The sequence below is a fragment of the Dipodomys merriami genome, unplaced genomic scaffold (assembly GCF_024711535.1).
Source record: "Dipodomys merriami isolate MVZ:Mamm:240054 unplaced genomic scaffold, mDipMer1.0.p SCAF_16, whole genome shotgun sequence".
In the NCBI taxonomy this organism is placed as follows: Eukaryota; Metazoa; Chordata; class Mammalia; order Rodentia; family Heteromyidae; genus Dipodomys; species Dipodomys merriami.
Window position 1 is genome coordinate 9,521,497 of NW_027202937.1, and position 23,650 is coordinate 9,545,146.

The 23,650-nt window shown below is 45.0% G+C and overlaps 1 protein-coding gene and 1 pseudogene across 5 annotated transcripts in view; one reads left to right on the plus strand and one right to left on the minus strand.

Moving 5' to 3' along the window:
• The window catches only part of LOC138828146 (BUD13 homolog pseudogene), a 44,052-nt pseudogene extending 34,478 nt beyond the window's left edge, over positions 1-9,574 (minus strand).
• A 200-nt stretch (positions 9,575-9,774) lies between these two features.
• Positions 9,775-23,650, plus strand: part of Ilrun (inflammation and lipid regulator with UBA-like and NBR1-like domains) — a 54,840-nt gene continuing 40,964 nt past the window's right edge. For all 5 annotated transcript variants that reach the window (XR_011372214.1, XM_070023940.1, XM_070023942.1 and 2 more), the window contains exon 1: positions 9,775-10,121. Coding sequence is in view for 4 of the 5 variants with exons in the window: in XM_070023940.1 (XP_069880041.1) it covers positions 9,964-10,121 (158 nt within the window). In the remaining variant the exon portion in view is untranslated. The remainder of the gene's footprint in view (positions 10,122-23,650) is intronic.

Consider the following 23,650-nt stretch of genomic DNA (forward strand, 5'->3'; position numbering starts at 1 on the left):
GTGTGTATTTTCAAGACTGTGTGCTCTTTTTTTTTTTTTTTTTTTGCTGGTTATGGGGCCTGAACTCTGGGTCTGGGCACTGTCCCTAAGCTCTTTAGCTCAAGGCTAGTGACTCTCCGACTTGAGTCACAGCACCACTTCCAGCTTTTTCTGCTTATGTGGTGCTGAGGGATCAAACCCAGAGCCTCATGCATGCAAAGCAAGCACTCTACCACTAAACCACCTTCCCAGCTCCCCCCCCTTTTTTTTTGACTGTCGTGGTGCCTGAACTCTGGGCCTGGGTACTGTCCCTCAACTCTTCAGCTCAAAGCTAGTACTCTACAACTTGAGCCACAGCGCCACTTCTGGCTTTTTCTGCTTATGTGGTGCTGAGGAATGCTTGCCATGCATCCAAGGCAAGCATTCTACCACTGAGTCACCTTCCCAGCCCCATTTTCTTTGTTCTTGATTAGTTTGATTTAATTCTCAGTAAAGAGTTATGCCAATCCCTATCAAATGGTGTTCCTCTCTTGTGATAAGCGTATATGTACCTCACAAATTTACATTTTGTGTGTGTGTATGTGTGTGTGTTGGCACTGGAGCTAGAAGCTCTACTTCTGGTTTTTTGGTGGTTAATTGGAGATAAACTTAAGAACTTTTCTGCCTGGGCTGGGTTAGAACTCTACCACTTAAGCCACTTCCAGCTTTTTCTGTTTATGTTTGATTCTCAGGAATGGAACCTAGGATTTTATGCATGCTAGGCAAATTCTCTGCCACTAAGCCATATTCCCAACCAGGAGTATCTTTTCTTTCCTTTCTTTCCCTTCCTTCCTTCCTTCCTTCTTTCCTTCTTTCTTTTTGAGAGGTGCTGAGGACCAAACTGAGGGCTTGGTACAGGTTAAGCAAGAGCTCTACCACTGAGCTACACCTCTAACCCCTGGATCATTAATACATTAAATAAAAAATTAAATTTAAAAATATTTTTCCAGTGGGCTGGGAAGCTGGCTCAGTGGTAGAGTGCTTGCCTTGCATGCATGAGGTCCTGGGTTCAATTCCTCAGCACCACATAAGCAGAAAAAGCCAGGAGTGGTGCTGTGGCTCAAGTGGTAGAGCACTAACCTTGAGCTGAAGAGCTGAGGGACAGCGCCCAGACCCAGATTCAGGCCCACAACTGGCAAAAAAAATATATATATATTTTTCCACTCTTGGGCTTGAACTAAGGGCCTAGGCACTGTCCCTGAGCTTCTTTTGCTCAAGGATAACATTCTACCACTTGAGCCACAGTGCCACTTCTGGCTTTTTCTGTTTATGTGGTACCAAGGAATTGAACCCAGGGCTTCATGCATGTTAGGCAAGCATTCTACCACTAAACCACATTCCCAGTCTCAAAAACTTTTTTTTTTTTTTTTTTTGCTATATAACCCAGGCTGGCCTTAAACCCTCAGCCACCCCTTTCCCCCACTCCCCGCCCCCGCCTCAGCTGGGGTTACAGATATGGCCACCAACACTGTACTGTTTGCATTTTACTATGTGGAAGCTGCTAGATAAAAGTGATGCTCCGGGGCTGGGAAGGTGGCTCAGTGGTAGAGCGCTTGCCTTGCATGCATGAGGCCCTGGGTTCGATTCCTCAGCACCACAGAAGCAAAAAGAAAAAAGCCGGAAGTGGCGCTGTGGCTCAAGTGGTAGAGTGCTAGCCTTGAGCTGAAGAGCTGAGGGACAGCGCCCAGGCAGAGTTCAGGCTCCACGACTGGACCCAAAAACAAAACAAAACAAAACAAAAGTGAGGCTCCGTCAGCTGGACATGGTAGAGCATACCACAAAGTGGATCTTCTTAGGGGTCTCTTTTGGTTGGGAACCATTTGGGAAATCCACCAAGACAATGGCTTTGTAAAGTCACTGATATCTTCCAATCCTGGGGGTTGCCATATTAGAGAGATCACCAGAGTAAGTAATCTCAGAGGCTTGCTCTAACTCAGCCTCTGAGAGGTCACCCACAACAGGCTGTTGCTGTGCACCTTTCCTTCTGGAGTGATTTTGCTGACTACCCCATGATCTAAATGATCTATTGGGTCAGAGTAAACAAATTTACCTAACATTGCAAGGTAATCAGGAGTTGGAGCATGACTGCAAAAGATCTAAAGATTCAGCTCAAAACCAGTTATGTGACTTTACGGTATTTCCCTGGATAGGAAGCTAAGAGGTAAAAAACCACACTTTTAATTTTTTTTTTTTTTTTTTTGTCGGTCATGGGGTTTGAACTCTAGGCCTGGGTGCTGTCCCTGAGCTCTTCAGCTCAAGGTGAATGATCTATCACTTGGGCCACAGCACCACTTCCGTTTTTTTGGTGGTTTATTTGAGATGAGAATCTCACGGCCTGAGCTGGCTTTGAGTCTCGATCCACAGATCTCAGTCACCTGAGTACCTAGGATTACGAGTGTGAGCCACCGGTGCCTGGCTAAAACCATGAAAAGTGGTTTGGAAAGTTAAGAACTTTCAGGAGGATACAACAGTCTCAGATGGGAAAGTGGGCACTCCATCAAGAGGCAGGAAGGTTAAAATAAAGAGGGTGAATGAGGACCAATATGGCTGGCATAGATTATTTGCATGTATGAAATAGTTGAAATAGTTTTGTTTTGGTCAGGGCCTGGGCACTGTCCCTGAGCTCTTTTGCTTAAGGCTAGTGCTTTCCCACTTTGAGCTACAGTACCACTTCTGGTTTTCTGGTGGTTAATTGGAAATTAAGAGTCTCACAAACTCTTCTGCCCAGGCTGGCTTTGAACTGGGATTCACATCTTTTTGCCTTATGAGTAGCTAGGATTACAGGCTTGAGTCACTAGTGCCAAGCTAAAATAGTTTTAAGAAAGGTGAGAAGGAAGGGAGAAGAGTATAGGCGGGCGAGGATACATTGTATACATGTGTGAAAATGTACACAGTGAAACAACCCTTATGCTGAAAACTGGAAGTGTTCATCTCTCCCCTTGACAGTCACATTCTGAAAAATCCGAGAACTGCCCTTCCTGCCAATCACACTGAATCATCTCCTCCTCACCTTTCCCTTCCCAAAACACACTCTGTGGCTGTAAAAGAGATAACCTGTGAACTGAGGGTCATACTGTTTGGCAATAAGATGCTGTAAAAACTCCCTTACCTGTAACACAAGATAGGATTGCTCTCCCACCCTCCTTCCCATATCCACACAAAAAGCCCCTTCCCTTGTTCCCATCCTGCCCACCTCCCATGAACTACCACCACAGATGCTTGCCCTGTCTGAGTTCATTCATTCTCTCTGCCAAACAGAGACCTTAGTTGTAAGGGAATCAGGCCAATTCTTCTTCTCCAGCCAGGCTGAAGAAGAATGGTTGCCCTTCTCAGCACCAGGAGTTCATCATTCTGCCCTTATTTTGTCAGTCTTGGGGCTTGAACTCTGGTCCTAGGTGCTGTCCCTCAGCTCTTTAGCTCAAGGCAAGTACTCTACCATGAGCCACAGCACCACTTCCAGTTTTCTGGTTGTTTATTGGAGATAAGAGTCTCAAGGATGGGTCTGGGAAGGTGGCTCAGTGGTAGAGTGCTTGCCTCACTGGTTCAATTCCTCAGCACCACATAAACAGAAAAAGCCAGAAGTGGTGCTGTGGCTCAGTGGTGGAGGGCTTGCCTTGAGCTGAAGAGCTGAGGGACAGTGCCCAGGCGCAGAGTTCAAGACCTATGATCAACCAAGGGGGGAAAAAAGTCTCAAGGACATTCATGCCCTGGCTGGCTTTAAACCATGATCCCCTGATCTCAGCCTCCTAAGTAGCTAGGATTACAGGTATGAGCCACAGGCGCCTGGCTTTACCACTCCCCCCCTTTTTTTTTCATACTTCTGATACTCAAAATATTTCCTTACACTTAGTGCTGAAACCCAGGGCTCAAAAGCCAGAACCTAAAATGTTTTCTTACATTTGGTGTTGAGACCCAGGATTCGAAACCTGGAACTTGAACTATTTCTTTATACTTTGTACAACTAATGTATGCTAGTAACAACCAGAAACTGGGCTAGGAAGGTGGCTCAGTGGTAGAGTGCTTGCCTTGCATGCATGAGGCCCTGGGTTCGATTCCTTAGCTCCACATAAGCAGAAACAGCCAGAAATGGAGCTGTGGCTCAAGTGGTAGAGCACTAGCTTTGAGCTGAAGAGCTGAGGGACAGCGCCCAGGCCCAGAGTTCAAGCTCTACGACTGACCAACTGGAACTCAGGGCTTAGTGGTAGGATGCTTGTCTAGCATGCATGAAGCCCTGAGTTCCATTCCTCAGTACCACATAAACAGAAAAAGCTAGAAGTGGCCCTATGGCTCAAGTGGTAGAGTGCTAGCCTTGTGTACAGAAAGGCTCAGAGACAGTGCCCAAGCCCTGAGTTTAAGTCCCCGAACTAGGAAAAAAAAAAAAAAATATATATATATATATATATATATGATAAAAGCTACTCATTTGGTTCATTCCCACTAGCAGGGTTTACCTATCAGGTGAAAAAAATGTTCAACATAAACTTGATCTTGAGATGACACAGTTCAGCCCTAAATATATGAATGAGTGATGCCACCCTGGGTAGCCAACGGGGCCTAGGCAGGCAGCTGCAGGGAACAAGGCCTCAGGAGAAACCCTGGGGCACAGGCCACTCCAGGACAGACCTGTCTGTGATGGTCACATATCTGAATATGTGCTGGGTGCGGGTGGCTCATGCCTATAACCCTAGCTACTCAGGAGGCTGAATTCTGAGGATCATGGTTCAAAGCCAGCCCAGGCAGCAAAGTCCATGAGATTCTTTTTTTTTTTTTTGGTTGGTCGTGGGACTTGAATTCTGGGCCTGGGCACTGTCCCTCAGCTCTTCAGCTCTACAGCATTCTACCACTTGAGCTACAGCGCCACTTCCGGTTTTCTGAGTGTTTATTGGAGATAAAAGTTTCATAGACTTTCCTGCCTGGGCTGGCTTTGAACCATGATCCTCAGATCTCAGCCTCCTGAGTAGCTAGGATTACAGGCGTGAGCCACCAGGGCCCAGCAAGTCCATGAGATGCTTATCTCTAATTAACCACCAGAAAACCAGTAGTGGCATTGTGGCTCAAGTGGTAGCGCGCTAGCCTTGAGCTGAAGAGCTCAGGAACAGTGCCCAGGCCTAGAGTTCAAGCCCCACAACCAAGAACAACAACAAAGAAAAAGAAAGAAAGAGGGGCTGGGAAGGTGGCTCAGTGGTAGAGCGCTTGCCTTGCATGCATGAGGCTCTGGGTTCAATTCCTCAGCACCACATAAGAAAAAAGAAAAAAAGCCTGAAGTGGCACTGTGGCTCAAGTGGTAGAGCGCTAGCCTTGAGCTGAAGAGCTGAGGGACAGCGCCCAGGCCCAGAGTTCAGGCCCCAAGACCGGACCCCCTCCCCCCCCCAAAAAAAAAGAAAAAGAGAGAGAGAGGAAGAAAGAAGGAAAGAAAGAAAGAAAAGCAAAGGAGAAAGAAACAGAAACAAAGACAGAAAGAAAGAGAAAAATATATTTTGCACTTATACTCTTGGTATAAGTGGTAGAGCGCTAGCCTTGAGCTGAAGAGCTGAGGGACAGCGCCCAGGCCCAGAGTTCAGGCCCCAAGACCGGACCCCCTCCCCCCCAAAAAAAAAAGAAAAAGAGAGAGAGAGGAAGAAAGAAGGAAAGAAAGAAAGAAAAGCAAAGGAGAAAGAAACAGAAACAAAGACAGAAAGAAAGAGAAAAATATATTTTGCACTTATACTCTTGGTCTCTTCCATGCATTCCCCCAACCAAGAAAATATTTTAAGATGCTTTATAACAGGCTGAAATTATCATTTATAATATAGAATTCCTCCTTAGAGATTTCAGGGTTTTTTTGGTTTGTTTTTTTGTTTTGTTTTATTTTTGCTCTTTTTCAAGAAAGCACCCCTGATGTTTTCAACCACTTAAGTACCTAAAAGTCACAGAGTTCCCTTTTTCTGTAGAAACTGAGACTGCCTTCAGTGGATCCTAGGAGCTTCTGCAGAATGAAGTGTAAGGAGACTGGAGGCACCAAAATCCAGTAAAATTCCACTGGGCATGTAAGGAACATGCTCTGAATTGTCACCACCAGTTTCTGTGGCACTTCAAAATCCACATTGGCCTTTCAAGCATTTACTTTTCCAACACAGCTTCCCTTTGTCTGGTTTCAGGAAACAGTTCTTATGTTTTTCCTTGAAAGTCTGTTTTTGATACAAAGGCCCCATTTCTCATGGAACTTTTCAGCTTTTCCATGAGTGGAGATGTGGGAAGGGATTCAGACATGTGACCATCACAGACAGGTCTGTCCTGGAGTGGCCTGTGCCCCAGGGTTTCTCCTGAGGCCTTGTTCCCTGCAGCTGCCTGCCTAGGCCCCGTTGGCTACCCAGGGTGACATCACTCATTCATATATTTAGGGCTGAACTGTGTCATCTCAAGATCAAGTTTATGTTGAACATTTTTTTCACCTGATAGGTAAACCCTGCTAGTTGGAATGGACCAAATGAGTAGCTTTTACCCTTTTTCTATTAAAAAAGAAAGAAAAACTGGAAGTGGCGCTGTAGGTCAAGTGGTAGAATGCTCGCCTTGAGCTAAAGACCTGAGGGACAGCACCCAGGCCCAGAGTTCAAGCCCCACAACCAACGAAAATAAATAAATAAAAATAAAAAAGAAAGAAACACATTCATTCATTCATGCCAGACATGTATTACTTATGCCAAATATTTATCTCTACCACATGCAGTATACTAACAAGGTAATAAAACCAAAAGGTGAGCTAAACAAAACCAAACTTGCTTTGTTGAGATACTTAACATTCAATAACATTTACCCATTTAAAATATATACTTTTTTGAGGTTTTTTTTTTTTTTTGGTTGGTTGTGGGGCTTGGACTCAGCATGCCTTCCCAACCCTGGTACCAGCTTCTTTGTACTTCCTTTTCTTTTCTATTTTATGACTTCTGATGCCTTGTGTCTCTTTTTTCCCTAGACTGTCCTTATCTCGTGCCCTTTGACTCAAAAAGAGTCCTGTCTTCTTTTTTCCTTGGCCCTTTTAGTTTACCAGAGGGAATAAAAATCTTCCAAGTAGAGGCTGGGAAGGTGGCTCAGTGGTAGAGCGCCTGCCTTGCATGCATGCGGCCCTGGGTTTGATTCCTCAGCACCCCATAAGCAAAAAAGAAAAAAGCCGGGAGTGGCGCTGTGGCTCAAGTGGTAGAGTGCTAGCCTTGAGCTGAAGAGCTGAGGGACAGCGCCCAGGCCCAGAGTTCAGGCCCCATGACCAGACCAAAAAAACAAAAACAAAAACAAAATCTTCCAAGTAAACATCATCTCCTTACCTCTCATGAAAAAAAAGAAAAACAAATAACTATAGTATTTACATTTTATCATAACTATTCATTTTACTTACTATCTCAATATGTGCATCATCCTGCTGTCTACGATCTCATATATAGTTGGGACAAGAAAAAAAAAAGGTAAAAGGTATTTAATACTGCTCATCGGGGGCTGGGAAGGTAGCTCAGTGGTAGAGCGCTTGCCTTGCATGCCTGAGGCCCTGGGCTAGATTCCTCAGCACCACAGAAGCAAAAAGAAAAAAGCTGGAAGTGGTGCTGTGGCTCAAGTGGTAGAGCGCTGGCCTTGAGCTGAAGAGCTGAGGGACAGTGCCCAGGCCCAGAGTTCAGGAGTTCAGGCCCCACGACCAGACCCCCCCCCCAAAAAAAAAAAAGAATTGCAGAAGATGCGCGAATGAGCAAAAGATTGAAATCTAGATCTGGAAGATGTATATGAATATATGATAAAATGAAAGTTTTTTAATATGGAGAATTATTCCTATTTTTATATTTTAGTCTATTATTAATGATCATATATTGGCATAAAGAGGGATTTTATTTTGTTTTTTGAGGTTCCCTTGGCTTTTTCTGATTATGGTTGGTGCTCTACTATTTGAGCCATACCTCTACTTCTGGCTTTTTGCTGGTTAATTGGAGATAAGAGTCTCATGGATTTGTCAACCTGGACTGACTTTAAACTAAGACCGGAAGATCTCAGCCTCCTGAATAACTAGGATTATAAGTGTGAGCGACTGGGACAAATTAGATGTCCTTAGAGCTTTTCAAATGTGAGTTCCTTTTAATTTTCTTCCTCCCCTATGAGGGGAGTGAGCTCACACACTCTGGGCTGTTTCTAACTCAACTCTGCTCATAGTAAGCTTTCTCAACTGATTAGCTCTCCTGACTGTGGGCTTTCTTGGCTTTGCAGCTTAACATGTTATTTATTTATTTATTTATTTTGGCTGGTCCTGAGCTTGAACTCTGGGTCTGGGTGCTGTCCCTGAGCTTTAGTGTACACTCATGCCACAGTTCCATTTCCAGTTTTTTTTGGTGATTAATTGGAAATAAAAGTCTCACAGAATCTCCTGCACAAGTTGGCTCTGAATGATCCTCAGATCTCAGCCCCCTTAGTAGCTAGGATTATAGGTGTGAGCTAATAGCACCTGGCATTAATTTGTGTCTTGCTTAGATACTGGATATGTGATATTAGTTTTATGATTATCTTTTTTTTGTGTTTGACTCTATAGTTCAGCATGGTCTTAAAATTACTACGTGTCCCAGGCTGGTCTTGAATGCTAGATGGTCTTGTCTCAGTTTCCTGAGTGCTGGGATTATATACATTCAAGGCCATGCCTGGCTCTATTTTCAATTTTGTTTTTTTTTTGGGTCTGGTCGTGGGGCCTGAACTCTGGGCCTGGGCGCTGTCCCTCAGCTCTTCAGCTCAAGTCTAGAGCTCTACCACTTGAGCCACAGCTCTACTTCCGGTTTTTTGAGTGGTTTATTGGAGATAAGTCTCATGGACTTTCTTGCCTGGGCTAGCTTTGAACCGTGATCCTCAGATCTCAGCCTCCTGAGTAGCTAAGATTACAGGGGTGCCACCGGCGCCCGGTTTAGAGACCATTTCTTATCACCTCTCAAACAAGCGATTGTAAAGGAGACAGTCTATGTTCCTTATTCCATATTGAAATGGGACCTTGACCAGGGCCAAGTGGGTTAGGTGTATACATAATGTACATTGATATTTTGCCTTAGATGTTAAAGATAGAACAAAGTTTGCAAAATTCTCATGACTTAACTTGTACTTTGAGAGGGCGGGTCCTGATGGAGTAGGTGGTGTGCATTCGGACTATGACTGATGTTTTTTTTTTCAGGTTTCTTTGGCTGGAGATGCTATTATTGCATAACAGAGATAGTTCGCAAGTTGTCAGGCAGGTTGCCCAGGGACTAAAGGCTTATGATAGCTTCCCTCTGGGACAGTTAACTCTCCAAAAATCCTTCCAGAGTGAAGATCAAACCTCTGGTGGGGCAAGCTGCTTCCTGAGAGCACTTCCCATGCTTGACCTTGTTATAGTCTCTGCCCCAGCCAGGCCTTATTCTCCTCACCTGCAAGATGGAGGGGGTAGTCACAGCCGAACGTCCCGGAACCCCAGGCTTTTGCTCCTCCCCTAGACACTGGGGGCGGGGCGGGGCGGGAGAAGATATTTTCCAAGGGCCGTCCCCCGAAGCCCAGCCAACACCTTCCTCCTGCCCACTTCCCGCCCTCTCGCTCTACCGCGGTGAGGTCATGCGGGAGACGTCACGGGGTTATGACGTCACTGAGGGTGGACCTTCGGGAGAGGAAGGGGCGGGGCCTAGGCCGACGACGCGTGCGCACTGGGCGCGGCGCGGGAGGAGGCGGAGGTGGCGGAGAAGCTAGAGGCGGCGGCGGCGGAGGCGGCGGCGCTGGGGGGGGTGGGAGGGGGGGGAGCGAGAGTGAGAGAGTGGCTGAGTGAGTTTACCCTTATGAGGCGGTGAGAGGCCCGGGGCTTACCTCGGAGGAACGGGGTCGCGGCTCCGGCCGGCAGCGGGCCCCCTCCCGGTCCCCGGGCCCGGCAGCGCGGCGGCAGCTTGCTTGTGAGGAGGCGGGGAAGCGAGCGTCCGGCCGGCCCCCGCCATGGAGGGCATGGACGTGGACCTAGACCCGGAGCTGATGCAGAAGTTTAGCTGCCTGGGCACCACCGACAAGGACGTGCTCATCTCCGAGTTCCAGCGGCTGCTCGGTTTCCAGCTCAACCCGGCCGGCTGCGCCTTCTTCCTGGACATGACCAACTGGTGAGCCGGCCTGCCGTGCCAGCGCCGGCGGCGGCCTCGGCCCCGAGGGGAGGGCAGGGACACCCGAGCCGAGCCGAGGCGGCGGGCCGGGCCGGGCGGGAAGCGAGGTGGCTCTCCTCGCTGGGACGGCCAAAGCTAATGGAGGAGCCCCGGGGGCAAGGGGAGAAATTGGGGGGGGGGTGAGCGGAACTAGAAGAGAGTTAGGGGGCTGTGGAAGCAGAAGGGAGATGGGGTTCTGCGGAAGGGAGCGCCCCAGGAACGTGGGCAGAGGAGAGGTGGCATAGTGGGTAGACTGGAAGGAAAAGCGTGTGGTCTAGCTGAGGAGTAGAAAGCTCGGGAAATTGGGATTTAAGGTGTGTGTGGGGAAGGTATGGGATTTGGAATGGGGGCTGACGATGACAGGATTGGGGGAAACTGTGTGCGTGTGGTGGGGGGATTGTTAGGTGCTTTGGATGAACCTGGGGCACGGGAAAGATTAGGGAGTTGGAGCTGAGAACTGATCGCGCGCGCGTTTGTGTGGTGTGTATGTCCACTCAAGGAGAGAGAAGGAAAAAGGATTATTGGGGGGGGGATGATTATGGTGTGTGTGTGGGTAGATAGCTTGCGTTAGAATTGTGTTTAGGAGAGGTGGGATCTGTTAATGGTTTTTCTCTAGGATGAGGCCTGGAGGGAAAAAAAAATCTTTGAAAAGTGGGGGAAAGGGGATGCTTTTGGGGGAGGGAACTTTGTGAACGCACTGGAGCCTTGGCAGAAGCCTTCAACTAGGGAACTTTAAGAAGGGCCTCCATAATAGGAGTGAAGAGAGGGGCTTATTATAAAAGAAAATGAGGTTGATAAACCTTTGGGAAAATGGAGAACTTGACAGGCTAGGACCCAAATATTTTTGGCTTGAAGTTAGGTTGTAGAAGATTGAATTGGAGCAGACTATCACCCATAGGTGAATGTTTCTTGGCTTGTGAAGCAGTATTTGCTGTTTTTGATAAGCAAGTCTTCCCCATGTTCTGTAGGGGCTGTTGAGTTCACTCAGGGTGAGGAGAGCGGACACCATTAGATTTCTTTGAAAAGCTTTCAGGTGAAGCAACCAGTCTTCGGATAGAAAGCAATGGGGGGTGAGTGCCCTTTGCTCGGTGTTGGGCATTTAGTCCCTTGACATGTGGAATCTTGTTTCTCTTGGCATCTCTTGCACAATCCAATGCCTCTTTATTTTCATGTCCACTAAGTGTTTTAAAGCAATGCCAGCTTTTCCTACTGTTTATCCCACCCCTCACCTAACGCTATGCTGAATGACTTCTGTTAATGGGAGCCTTGTAGGTGTGGTAGAACAAAAAAAAAATGGTATGGGTTTTATTTTTTCCTTTGTGAGTGTGAGTGTAGCATTTTTGGTAGGTTTTAGTATTTTATCTGTAAAGCCAATCATTAAGCAGGAGTGGGACAGAATAGGTGTTGAAAAATGCTCTGAGGTTTTGAATGCATCCTATCTTTAGAATTGTTTGTTGCCTGGAATGTGTGTTAGTGGTAGAGTGCTTGCCTAGCGTGCATGAAGCCCTGGGTTTGATTCCACATAAACAGAAAAAGCCAAAAGTGGTGCTGTGACTCAAGTGGCAGAGTGCTAGCCTTGAGCAAAAGAAGCTATGGGACAGTGCCCACTGAGTTCAAGCACCAGGACTGGCAAAAAGAAAGGAAAGAAAGAAAGAAAGAAGAATTAAGTGTTTGTGAGCTTTGCTTATATCTTTGTTTCTCCATATTGGAGATGGAACCAAGGGCCTCTTGCATGCTAGGCAAGCGCTGTACCACTGAGCTACACCTCTGGCCCTTTGCTTGCACCTATTATGTTCAGATGATTTCAAACAAGGAATGTAATTTACTTTAGTTTTCTGGCCAACAAAACACACCGAGAAGAGCTATTACTCTAGTGTAGTCTGGAAATAGTTTTATCTTGAGGGGAGTTGTTCTTTTGCCTGCCCACTAACCACCCCCAGTGCTTTCCTCCCTTGTTTACACCATTGCACTATAGGAAACTTGACATGTTGGTACTGCTTTTGTGGTTGGGGAGGATCTTTTTTTTTTTCTTTCTACCCCCTTGTGAATTAAACATTGTTCTATTTTTTTTAGTTTTTTAGAGTCAGTGTTTATTAGTATAAGTATTATGACTACAAAACCAATGTAATTAATTTTATATGCTTGAGTTGTGTTTAGCATCTAGGATTGTGTTTACATGATGTGAAAAGTAATGGATAGGTGAGTCACAGTGTGGATAAGAAAAAATAACTCAAAAATATAACTGGGTTATGAATATTTGAGTTTTTAAATTAAAAAAGGACATGAAATAGCATGTATACTGATTGCATGTTTCTTCTATATAAAACAAGAACAGCCAGCACCTGTGGCTCTTGCTTATCCTAGCTATTCAGGAGGCTGAGATCTGAGGATCTAGGTTTGAAGCCAGTTGGGGCAGGAAAGTCTGTAAGACTCTTAATCTCCAATTAAATACCCAAAAAGCCAGAAGTGGAGCTGTGTCTCAAGTGGTAGAGTGCTATCCTTGAGCCAGAAAGCTCTGGGATAGTGTTCAGGTCCTGAGTTCAAGCCCCGGTACTGACACAAAAACAAAGATTAAAAAAAGAAGAAAGGAATGAGTTATTCTAAAAATGTGTTTTTTGGTTGAATGGATCAAACCTAGGACCTAGAGCATGCTATACAAGTGCTATATCACTGAGATAAACTCCCAAGGGCTCCTATAGCCTTTGATGTGTGTGGGAGGGAGGGGGAGGAGTGGTGTGGATGGGTGTTTGGTGTGTGGATGTGTTGCTGAGCATTGAATCCTTGGCTATGTGCTTCCTCCCCCCCAGTATGGGCCTTGAACTCTGGGCCTGAGGAGTCTTCAGCTCAAGGCTAGCACTCTCTCACTTAAGCCACAGCACTACTTCTGTTTTCTGGTGGTTTATTGGAGTTGAGAGTCTCCCAGACTTTCCTACCCAGGATGGCTTTGAACCTAGGAATATAGGTGTGAGCCAGCAGCACCCATGTTTCAGTATACTTTTAATCTAGGCAATTAAATAATAATAAAACTTGAAGTCATTGTGCTTTTTTTTTTTTTCCAGAACTGGGGTTGAGCTCAGGACTTAGTGCTTGTTAGGTTTGTGCACTACCATTTGAGCCATACCTCCAAATCCTTCCTTTTGCCAGTTATTTTGGAGATGGAGTCTAGCAAATTTCTTTACCCAGGCTGGTTGCAAACCTTAATCCTTCAGATCTCAAACTTCTGAGTAACTAGGATAATAGTGAGCCATTGGCAGCAGACTACATTGTGGTGTTGTTGTTGTCATCGTCATCATCATCATCATCATCATCATCATCATCATCATTTTGCCAGCCCTGGGGCTTGAACTTAGGGCCTAGGCACTGTCCCTGAGCTTCTTTTGCTCAAGGCTAGCACTCTACCACTTGAACCATAGTACCACCTCTGGCTTTTTCTGTGTATGAGGTACTGAGGAATGGAACCCAGGGCTTCATGTTTGCTAGGCAAGTCCTTTACCACTGAGCCACATTTATAGCCCCATCATCATCATCATTATTGTGGCTATAGAAGGCATGCTGTTTTGTTACAAAAGAAATGAACTCTCATTTGTGAACTGAAATCAGGAAGGCTATCTTTTTGTCTTATAAGAAATAGCTCTGGACTGGGAAGGTGGCTTAGTGGTAGAGCGCTTGCCTTGCATGCATGAGGCCCTGGGTTCGATTCCTCAGCACCGCATAAGCAGGAAAAAAAAAAGCCGGAAGTGGCACTGTAGCTCAAGTGGTAGAGCACTAGCCTTGAGCTAAAGAACTGAGGGACAGCGCCCAAGCCCAGGGTACTCACTAGACACTATGCTGAAAATGAACTATACAACTTGTGGGTGGAAATGGGAGGGAAAAACTGGGAGAGCGAGGAAAGGCATGACAATGTCCAAAACAGAAAACATATATACTCAAGCAGGAAACTTGTGGCATGTGCCTGTAATCCTACTCAGGAGACTGAGAGCTAAAGATCTTGGTTGGTACCTAGCCCAGACAGAAAAATCCCACAGAAAAGTCTGTGAGACTCATCTTTGATTAACCATCAGAAAATTGGAAGTGGAGTTGTGGCTCAAGGGGGTAGAGTTCTGGCCTTAAAAAAGCTTAGTGACACAGACCAACAAACAAAAACAAAAATCTGCCAAGATTTATACAAGTCAACAGATGAATTAAAGTACAGTACTGAACTGTGGAGCTATTTCTTTTTGTTGTTTTTTGTTTGTTTTCTTGGTTGTGGGGCTTGAACTCTGGGCCTGGGCCCTGTTCCTCAACTCTTCAGCTCAAGCACTCTACCACTGAGCCACCTTCCCAGCCCAGTGTCTATCTTTTTAAATAACATCCCCTTCCTGCCCCTTGGGTTTGCCCAAGCTGGTCTCTAACTTGAGATCCTCATTTTTCAGCCTACTAAATGCTGGGATTACAGGCATGCATCACACCATATGTTATTAATGTAGACAGAATTGTGTAGCTATTTGCATGTTTTTTGTTGTTGTTTTGTGCCTGTCCTAGGATTTGAACTTGGCCTGGGTCTGTCCCTGAGCTTTTGTGCTCAAAGCTAGTACTCTACCACTTGAACCACAGCTCCACATTTGGCTTTTTTGGTGGCTAATTAGTATAGACTTTACTGTCCAGGCTAGATTTGAACTGTGATCTTTAGATTTCAACCTGTTTGATTTTTTTGTTTGTTGTTGTTTTGCCTTTCATGGAGTTGGAATTCAGAACCTAGATGCCGCCTCTGAGCTCTTCTGCTCAAAGCTAGGGCTCCACCACTTTGAGCATTGCACCACTTGTGGTTTTCTGGTGACTTGGAGATAAGAGTCTCAGGACTTTCCTGCCTGGGCTGGTTTGAACTGCGATCCTTAGACTAAGCCTCCTGAGTAGCTAGGGTGGTGTGAGCCTCCAGCACCCTATTAGGAAAACTTATTTTGTAAAATAATGCCTTTTGATCTCAGCATTATCAGAAACACTATACAAGATAAACATAAAACCATAAAGTAATGGGATGAAAGAAAACCTAGTGTGAAAATTAGTTATACTTCTTTTTTTTTTTTTGGTCAGTTGTGGGACCTGAACTCTGGGCACTGTCCCTCAGCTCTAAGCTAGCACTAACAACCGCCACAGCATGACTTGTGTTTTTCTGGAAGTTAATTGGAGATAAGAAGTTCACAGATTTTCCTGCCTAGGCTGTCTTTGAACCATGATCCTCAGATCTCAGCTTCCTGAGTAGCTAGGATATACAGGCGTGAGCCACCAGCCCCCGACTAGTTATACTTCTTTTTTTTTTTTTTTTTTGGGGTCCGGTCGTGGGGCCTGAACTCTGGGCCTGGGCGCTGTCCCTCAGCTCTTCAGCTCAAGGCTAGCACTCTACCACTTGAGCCACAGTGCCACTTCTGGCTTTTTTCTTTTTGCTTATGTGGTGCTAGGGAATCGAACCCAGGGCCTCAGGCATGCAAGACAAGTGCTCTACCACTGAGCCACCTTCCCAGCCCCTAGTTATACTTCTTATCTGACTTGAGTGTGAATGTGTTTATGCTGGTACTTGAACTCAGGACCTTTAGCTCTTGCTTAGCCCTTTTGCTGGAAACTGACATCACCACTTGAGTCACATCTCCACTTCTAACTTGTTGGCGCTTACTTGTATATAAAAGCCTCTTGAGGGCTGGGAAGGTAGCTTAGTGGTAGAGTGCTCACCTAGCATGCATGAAGCCCTGGGTTCTATTCCTCTGTACCACATAAACAGAAAAAGCCGCAAGTGGCACTGTGGCTGAAGTGGTAGAGTGCTTGCTAGTCTTGAGCAAAAGAAGCTTAGAGACAGTGCCTAGGCCCTGAGTTCAAGCCCCAGGACTGGCCAAAAAGAAAAAAAAAAAGTCTCCAGTTTAGAGTCGGCGCTCACACCTATAATCCTAGCCTACTCAGGAGGTTGAGATCTGAGAATCATGGTTCAAAGCCAGCCCAGGGAGCAAAGTTGGTGCAACTCTTAGCTCCAGTTAACCACCAGAATACCAGAAATGGCGCTGTGGCTCAAGTGGTAGAGTGCTCGCCTTGAGCTGAAGAGCTGAGGGACAGCACCCAGGCCCAGAGTTCAAGCCCCATGACTGAACCCCCCCCAAAAAAGTCTCTTGGGTTTGGGTTTGTTTTCTCAAGCTGGCTCCAAACTGGTATCCTCAGTAGTAGGATTTCAAACTGGTATCCTCTGAGTAGGATTTCAGATGTTTGTTACTGCCACCCAGCCTCTTATGTGATTTTTTTTTTTTTTTTTTTTTGGGTGGGGAGGAATGATAGGGTGTTAGATGTATGGTACTGGTGCTGGGGTTGAAACTCAGGGCTTTGTTTGTACATGGTAGGTAAGGAAGGACTCTACCATTGAGCTGCATCCGTAATCCCTCCTTCCCGCCACTTTTTTTTTTCTGTTTTGGCAGTATTGGGATTTTAAGTCAGGACCTTGTGCTTGTTAGGCAGGTTCTCTGAATTGAGCCATGCCTCCAGCCCTTCCTCCTCTTTCTTTTTTTGGAGTATGTGATGATATTAGGGCTGTGCTCAGGGCTTCATGCTCTCATTTAGCTTTTTTGCTCACAGCTGGCACTCTACCTTATTATTATTATTATTTTTTCAGTCGTGGGGCTTGAACTCTGGGCCTGGGGCGCTGTCCTCAGCTCTTCAGCTCAAGGCTAGCACTCTACCACTTGAGCCACAGGGTCACTTCTGGTTTTCTGGTGGTTTATTGGAGATAAGAGTCTGATGGACTTTCCTGCCTGGGCTGGCTTTGAACTGTAATACTCAGATCTCAGCCTCCTGAGTAGCTAGGATTATAGGTGTGAGCCACCAGTATCCTGCTTCTTCTGTATTTTTTTTTTTGTCGGTCGTGGGGCTTGAACTCTGGGCCTGGGCGCTGTCCCTCAGCTCTTCAGCTCAAGGCGAGCGCTCTACCACTTGAGCTACAGCGCCACTTCCGGTTTTCTGGTAGTTTATTGGAGATAGGAGTCTCACGGTCTCTCTTGCCTGGGGTTGACTTTGAACTGCAATCCTCACATCTCAGCCTCCTAAGTAGCTAGGATTACAGGCCTGAGCCACCAGCGCCCGGCTTTCTTCTGTATTTTTAAGAAAGTTGAGGGCTAGAAATGTGGGTTAGTGGTAGAGTGCTTGCCTAGCATGTCTGAAACCCTGGGTTCAATTCCTCAGTGTCACATAAACAGAAAAAGCTGGAAGTAGTGCTGTTGCTCAAGTAGTAGAATGCCAGCCTTGAGCAAAAGAAGCTTAGGGTCAGTGCCCAGGCTCTGAGTTCAAGCCCCAGGACTGGCAAAAAAGAGAAAGTTGAGAGTTCTTGCTTTGGTCTTTTAAATGGTACATACAGTTTGGGACTAAAATAGAGCAGCTGGATTCATTTTAGATTTTGATACTTGTTTTTGGTAGTACTAAGGTTTAGTTGGCTGGAATACTACCTTTTGTGCTGTACCTCTAGCCCTGCTTTTTGTTGATTATTTTGGGGAAAGAATTCTTGAGGATTTTTCTGCCCAGGCAGACTTGAAGCTATGATCCTCCAGATCACAGTCTCCTGAGTAGCTAAGATTATAGACATGAGTCACTAGTCTGGCTCTTTTTCCTTTTTGAGGCAGGGTCTCTCTATGTCATCCATGCTTTGATTTACAATCTTCCTGTCACTTTAGCTTCAAAAGAACATGGTAAAAAGTATATTGCTGTCTTGTAGAAACTCTCCTTTACTGTGCCATTACTGAAGGATTTGTGTTTTTTTTTTTATTGTGTGAAAATACTGTACAAAGGGGTTACAATTACATGGGCAAGATAATGAGTATATTTCTTACCAAGCATTGTAGCCTCTTCCTTAGTTTCCCCTTCCCATCCCTTCCCATCCTCCCTTTGCCCCCCCCCGAACCCCCCCTCCCCCAACGAGAATTTGTGTTTCCAATCATAGATCAAGTCAGAACTAATGACCATTATAACCAGGAAACACAGATGAGGTTTTTTCACCTCCTCCCACTGACCTACAGACGGAAGCAAAAATTTAATAGGCAGGCAATATTTAACCAGATACTTTTTGGGGATAGGTCCTTAATAGATAGAGTAACATAAAAGTAGCATAGCAGGCAGCTACTATACCTAATTTACTAAGAGGAAGCACATATACCTAAAAACTATCAGGAAAGTTATAGAATAATGAAACATGTATTTATTTATTTTTTTGGGGGGGGGTCCGGTAGTGGGGCCTGAACTCTGGGCCTGGGTGCTATCCCTCAGCTCTTCAGCTCAAGGGTAGCGTTCTACCACTTGAGCCACAGCGCCACTTATGCCTTTTTTCTTTTTGCTTATGTGGTGCTGAGGAATTGAACCCAGGGCCTCAGGCATACAAGGCAAGTGCTCTACCACTGAGCCACCTTCCCAGCCCTGAAACATGTATTTATTAGTGAATTGACTGAATACAACTTCAGAACAGATAGGAAAAAACTAAATTACATAGAACCTGGGATTCACTAATATTTATGTTCCTGTGTGTGCAAATTGCTTTCTTGGAAGTTAAGTTTCGAAGTTGTTGGGCAATTAGAATAATGGAAAAGCATCCAATTGTAGTTAGATGTTTCCTGAATGAAATCAGGAAGGAGCAAGATGGGCTTAGACCATCTAGAAGATTGCTTTGGCCATGATGTGGGTAATAAGATCATTGGTGAAATTTGGATACCCTGCTTTTACCAGTCTTTTCAAACTAGACTGCTGCTCATTTCTCAGTAGTAAACATTTCCCTCTATATAGAATGCTCTTTTTTTCTTCCTGCCGTATAAAACCCTACTATTTTTTTTTGGAATTGGCATACTAATTATTGTTCCTTAGTAGTAGTTATTTTCTGAACTTCACTGTTACCTTTATGTAAGCTTATGCTTCAGAAGAAAATAAATGCCTTTGTCCCTAAGCCTCTTATACTTAGTAAATATCTGTTCAAGTAGTGTAAGACAATGAAAGTTTTTTTGTTCGTTTTGTCAGTCGTGGGACTTGAACTCTGGGCCTGGATGCCGTTCCTGCGCTTTTCAGCTCAAGTCTAGCAACTCTACTGCTTGAGCCACAGCACCACTTCTGGTTTTCTGGTGGTTTATTGGACTGGGGCTGAGAAGGTGGCTCAGTGGTAGAGCGCTTGCCTTGCATGTATGAGGCCCTGAGTTCGATTCCTCAGCACCACATAAGCAAAAAGAAAAAAGCAGAAGTGGTGATGTGGCTCAAGTGGTAGATCGCTAGCCTTGAGCTGAAGAGCTGAGGGACAGCGCCCAGGCCCAGAGTTCAGGCCCCATAGCCGGACCCCTCCCCCCCCCCAAAAAAAAAAAAAAAGAATCTCATGGCCCATAGCCGGACCCCTCCCCCCCCCCAAAAAAAAAAAAAAAAAGAATCTCATGGACTTTCCTGCCCAGGCTGGCTTTGAACCGATATCCTCAGATCTCAGCCTCCTGAGTAGCTAGGATTACAGGCGTGAGCCACCAGTGCTTGTAGCCCCAGCTGGCTTTGAACTTGAACTCTTCTGTATTAGCCTCCCACGTGTTGGCATTATGGATGTATGCCATCTTGCTTTAATTTCTAGTGTTTTTGAGCCTACGGGTTTGCGCTTGAATTACTGTGCTTAGGTCAGTGATTAACCTGTTATGGAGCATCCAGCTCCTGATGATTGAATAATGCACATGGTGCTTTTTTTTTTTTTTTTTTTTTTGCCAACAGTGGGGTTTGAACTCAGGACCTTGTACTTGCTAGGTCAGCACCTACCACTTCAATCATACCTCCAGCCCTTTTTGCTTTTAGGTGATTATTCAGATAGTTTTGCTTTGTTTTGGGTAGGTATTGTGCTGTGATCCTTTTTACTGTGCTTTCCATGTAGCTGGGATCACAGGTATGAACCTGTCATGCTTGGCTTGTTTTGTTGAGATGAGGTTCTGCTGACTTTTTTTTTCCTGCTCTGGAGCTACCATGTCCAGCATGGTGAATGAAAGAAATGAGTGTTTTCTTCTCACTCATTTTCTTTTTCTTTCTTTTTTTTTTTTGGTCACTCATTTTCTAAAGTAAATTTTGTTTTCCATTCCCCCCCCCCCAAATATTTAGATATAAAATAGATCTTAAGAATGGAAACCCCTGTTAGAGGATAGGATTTGTATAGAACTGTGACAGAAAACTGCTACCTTATTTTCAAAAATTTTAAATAAATTCATTATTTTATATTATACATTCTTTCTTGTTTTGTGATACTGGTGTTGAAACTCCACTTACTGCTAGGCAAGTGCTCTAACACTTGAACATGGTCCTGGTACTTTTTGCTTTAGTTGTACTTCTTAGATAGGAGGTCTTGCTTTTGCCTAAATATAGCCTCAAACAACAATCCTTCTACCTTTATCTCCCATGTGGTTGGGATTACATTCTGATATAAAACATTTTATTTTCATTGCAAATAGGAATAACTGATAAAAAGTAAACAAGCCTTGGACTAGGGTAGTGGCTCAAGTTGTGGAATAGCTGCCTACCCAGTAGGTTCAGTATCCAGTACTGCAAAAAAAAAAAATCATTTGATGTTTTTATATCCTTTAATATAATTCAGTATTTGTTTTGTTTATGTATCCAGGGTTGCTTTACAAAAGTGGAATAATTATTATATTTCAGGTAATATTTTAAGTAATATGTATCTAACATGTACTTTAATGATTACAAAAATTTTATGGAGGGGCTGGGAAGGTGGCTCAGTGGTAGAGTGCTTGCCTTGCATGCATGAGGCCCTGGGTTCGATTCCTCAGCACCACATAAACAGAAAAAGCCGGAAGTGGCGCTGTGGCTCAAGTGGTAGAGTGCTAGCCTTGAGCTGAAGAGCTGAGGGACAGCGCCCAGACCCAGAGTTCAGGCCCCATGACTGGCAAAAAAAAAAAAAATTATGGAATACTGTTCCTTCAGAAAAGGAAGGAGCAAGAGTTGGACACAGGTAGCTTATACCTGTAATCCTAGCTGCTCAGGAGGCTGAGGATATGCATTCGAAGCCAGCCCAGATGGGAAAGTCTCTTATCTCCAATCAGCCAGCAAAAAAAAAAAAAGGAATTTCTGTTGTTGAGTACCAGCATTGAGCAAAAAGCTAAGGGACAGTGCCCAGGCCCCCTAATTTTAAGTCCTAGCAATGGCAGAAAGAAAGGAAAGGAAGGAAAGAAATAAAGAAAAAGGAAAACAGGATCAGAGAAGTTAGTAACAACCTAAAGTCACATGAGTGGAAATAAGATTTATTTATTTGGGTTGGGAAGGTGGCTCAGTGGTAGAGTGCTTGTCTTGCAAGCATGAGACCCTGGGTTCAATTCCTCGGCAACACATAAGCAGAAAAAGCCGGAAATGGCACTGTGGCTCAAGTGGTAGAGCACTACCTTTGAGCTAAAGAGCTGACAAAAAGAAAAAGAAAAAAATTATTTATGTTTTGCCAGTCCTGGGGCTTGAACTTGGGGCCTGGACACTGTCCCTGAGCTTGTTTGTGCTCAAGGCTAGCACTCTACCACTTGAGCCACAGTTCTGCTTCACTTCTGGCTTTTCTGATAGTTAATTGAAAATAAGAATCTCCTGGGCCCTGGTCTGGCTTTGAACTTCCATCCTCAGATCTCAGCCTCCTGAGTAGCTAGGGTTATAGGTGTGAGACACTGGTGCCTGGCTTCATTTTTCTACTCTTTTTATTTTATTTTTTTAAGTCTGAGACTGGGAATTGAACTCAGTACCTGATTTTTTGCTCACTGGCTGGTGTTCAACCAACTGTACCATGCCTCCAACCCCATTTTTCCATTCTTTTTTTTGGGGGGGGTGGTTCTGGTTATGGGGCCTAAACTCTAGGCCTGGGCCCTGTCCCTCAGCTCTTCAGCTCTAGGCTAGCGCTCTACCACTTGAGCCATCGCGCCACTTCCGGCTTTTTTCTTTTTGCTTATGTGGTGCTGAGGAATTGAACCCAGGGCCTCAGGCATGCAAGGCAAGCACTCTACCACTGAGCCACCTTCCCAGCCCCCATTTTTCCATTCTTTTTTTTTTTTTTTGTCGGTCATGGGGCTTGAACTCTGGGCTTGGGCGCTGTCCCTCCGCTCTTCAGCTCAAGGCGAGCGCTCTACCACTTGAGCTACAGCGCCACTTCCGGTTTTCTGGTGGTTTATTGGAGATAGGAGTCTCACGGTCTCTCCTGCCCGGGCTGGCTTTGAACCGCGATCCTCAGATCTCAGCCTCCTGAGTAGCTAGGATTACAGGCGTGAGCCACCAGCGCCCGGCCATTTTTCCATTCTTAATAAGGTTCTTTATGTCTACTTTTCCATACATATACTTGGAATAATTTAAGCTTTTTTTTTTGTTGATGTCTATAAATTTTTTTTCAGATTTGATTTTAATGATTCCCTGCAAATTGCTTTTATTTTACAAAATGGTCCAGTACTCCTTTTTCCATTTGGTGGCACTGGGGATTGAACTTAGGGCTTTGTGCTTAAGTTCATTACTTATTTTTTGGTTCTGGGGCCTGAACTCTGGGTTTGGACGCTGTCACTTCGCTCTTTAGCTCAAGGGGAGCACTCTACCACTTGAGCCACAGCGCTACTTCTGACTTTTTCTGCTTATGTGGTGCTGAGGAATGGAACCCAGGGCCTCATGCATGCAAGGCAAGCACTCTACCACTGAGCAACCTTCCCAGCCCCTCATTACTAAACATTCTTATAGCCAGATTTTGCATCCATATTTCCTTAGAATTTATCTGTAGAATTTGATTACTTGGCTAAGAGTTGCCTAGCTAAATATAAGCATGGCTTATAATACTCTTAACACTTAATTCCTCCTGAAGTCTGGACTCTATTTATTTGTATTTCTGCCACTATTGTAATGAGTGACTTTTTTTTCTTTTTTCTTTGTTGGTCATGGGACTTGAACTCTGGGCGTGGGCACTGTCCCTCAGCTCTTCAGCTCAAGGCAAGACACTCTACCACTTGAGCTACAGTGCCACTTCTGGTTTTATAGTGGTTTATTGGAGATAAAGAGTCTCACGGACTTTCTTGCCTGGGCTGGCTTTGAACCGTGATCCTCAGATCTCAGCCTCCTGACTAGCTAGGATTACAGGCATACCTAACTTTTACTCCTAGTCCCATACCAAGTGTTTAACACATGAATGAGTGTTCATTAAACATGTGTTGAATGAATAACTGATGGTCAAGAGCATCTCCACACACTGGGGAGATGGTAATATCCACTCAGTTTCACAGATGAGTACTGCTTTGAGACATAGTCCCTCTGCTCAAAGCCTGACAGCCTAGAGTAGGAACCAACTCCAAGACTGACACTCTTACTAGTTTTTGTGTGTGGTAATGTCTACAGTGCAAAAAATGGACTGTTTCAGCGATCTCCAGGATAAAGTTTTCAAGCACTAAGAATTTTATATCGTTGAATCCGGCAGTCCTGACAGTTCTCAGCCTCATGTCTCCCTTTGTTCTTCCAGTGCTATTAACATG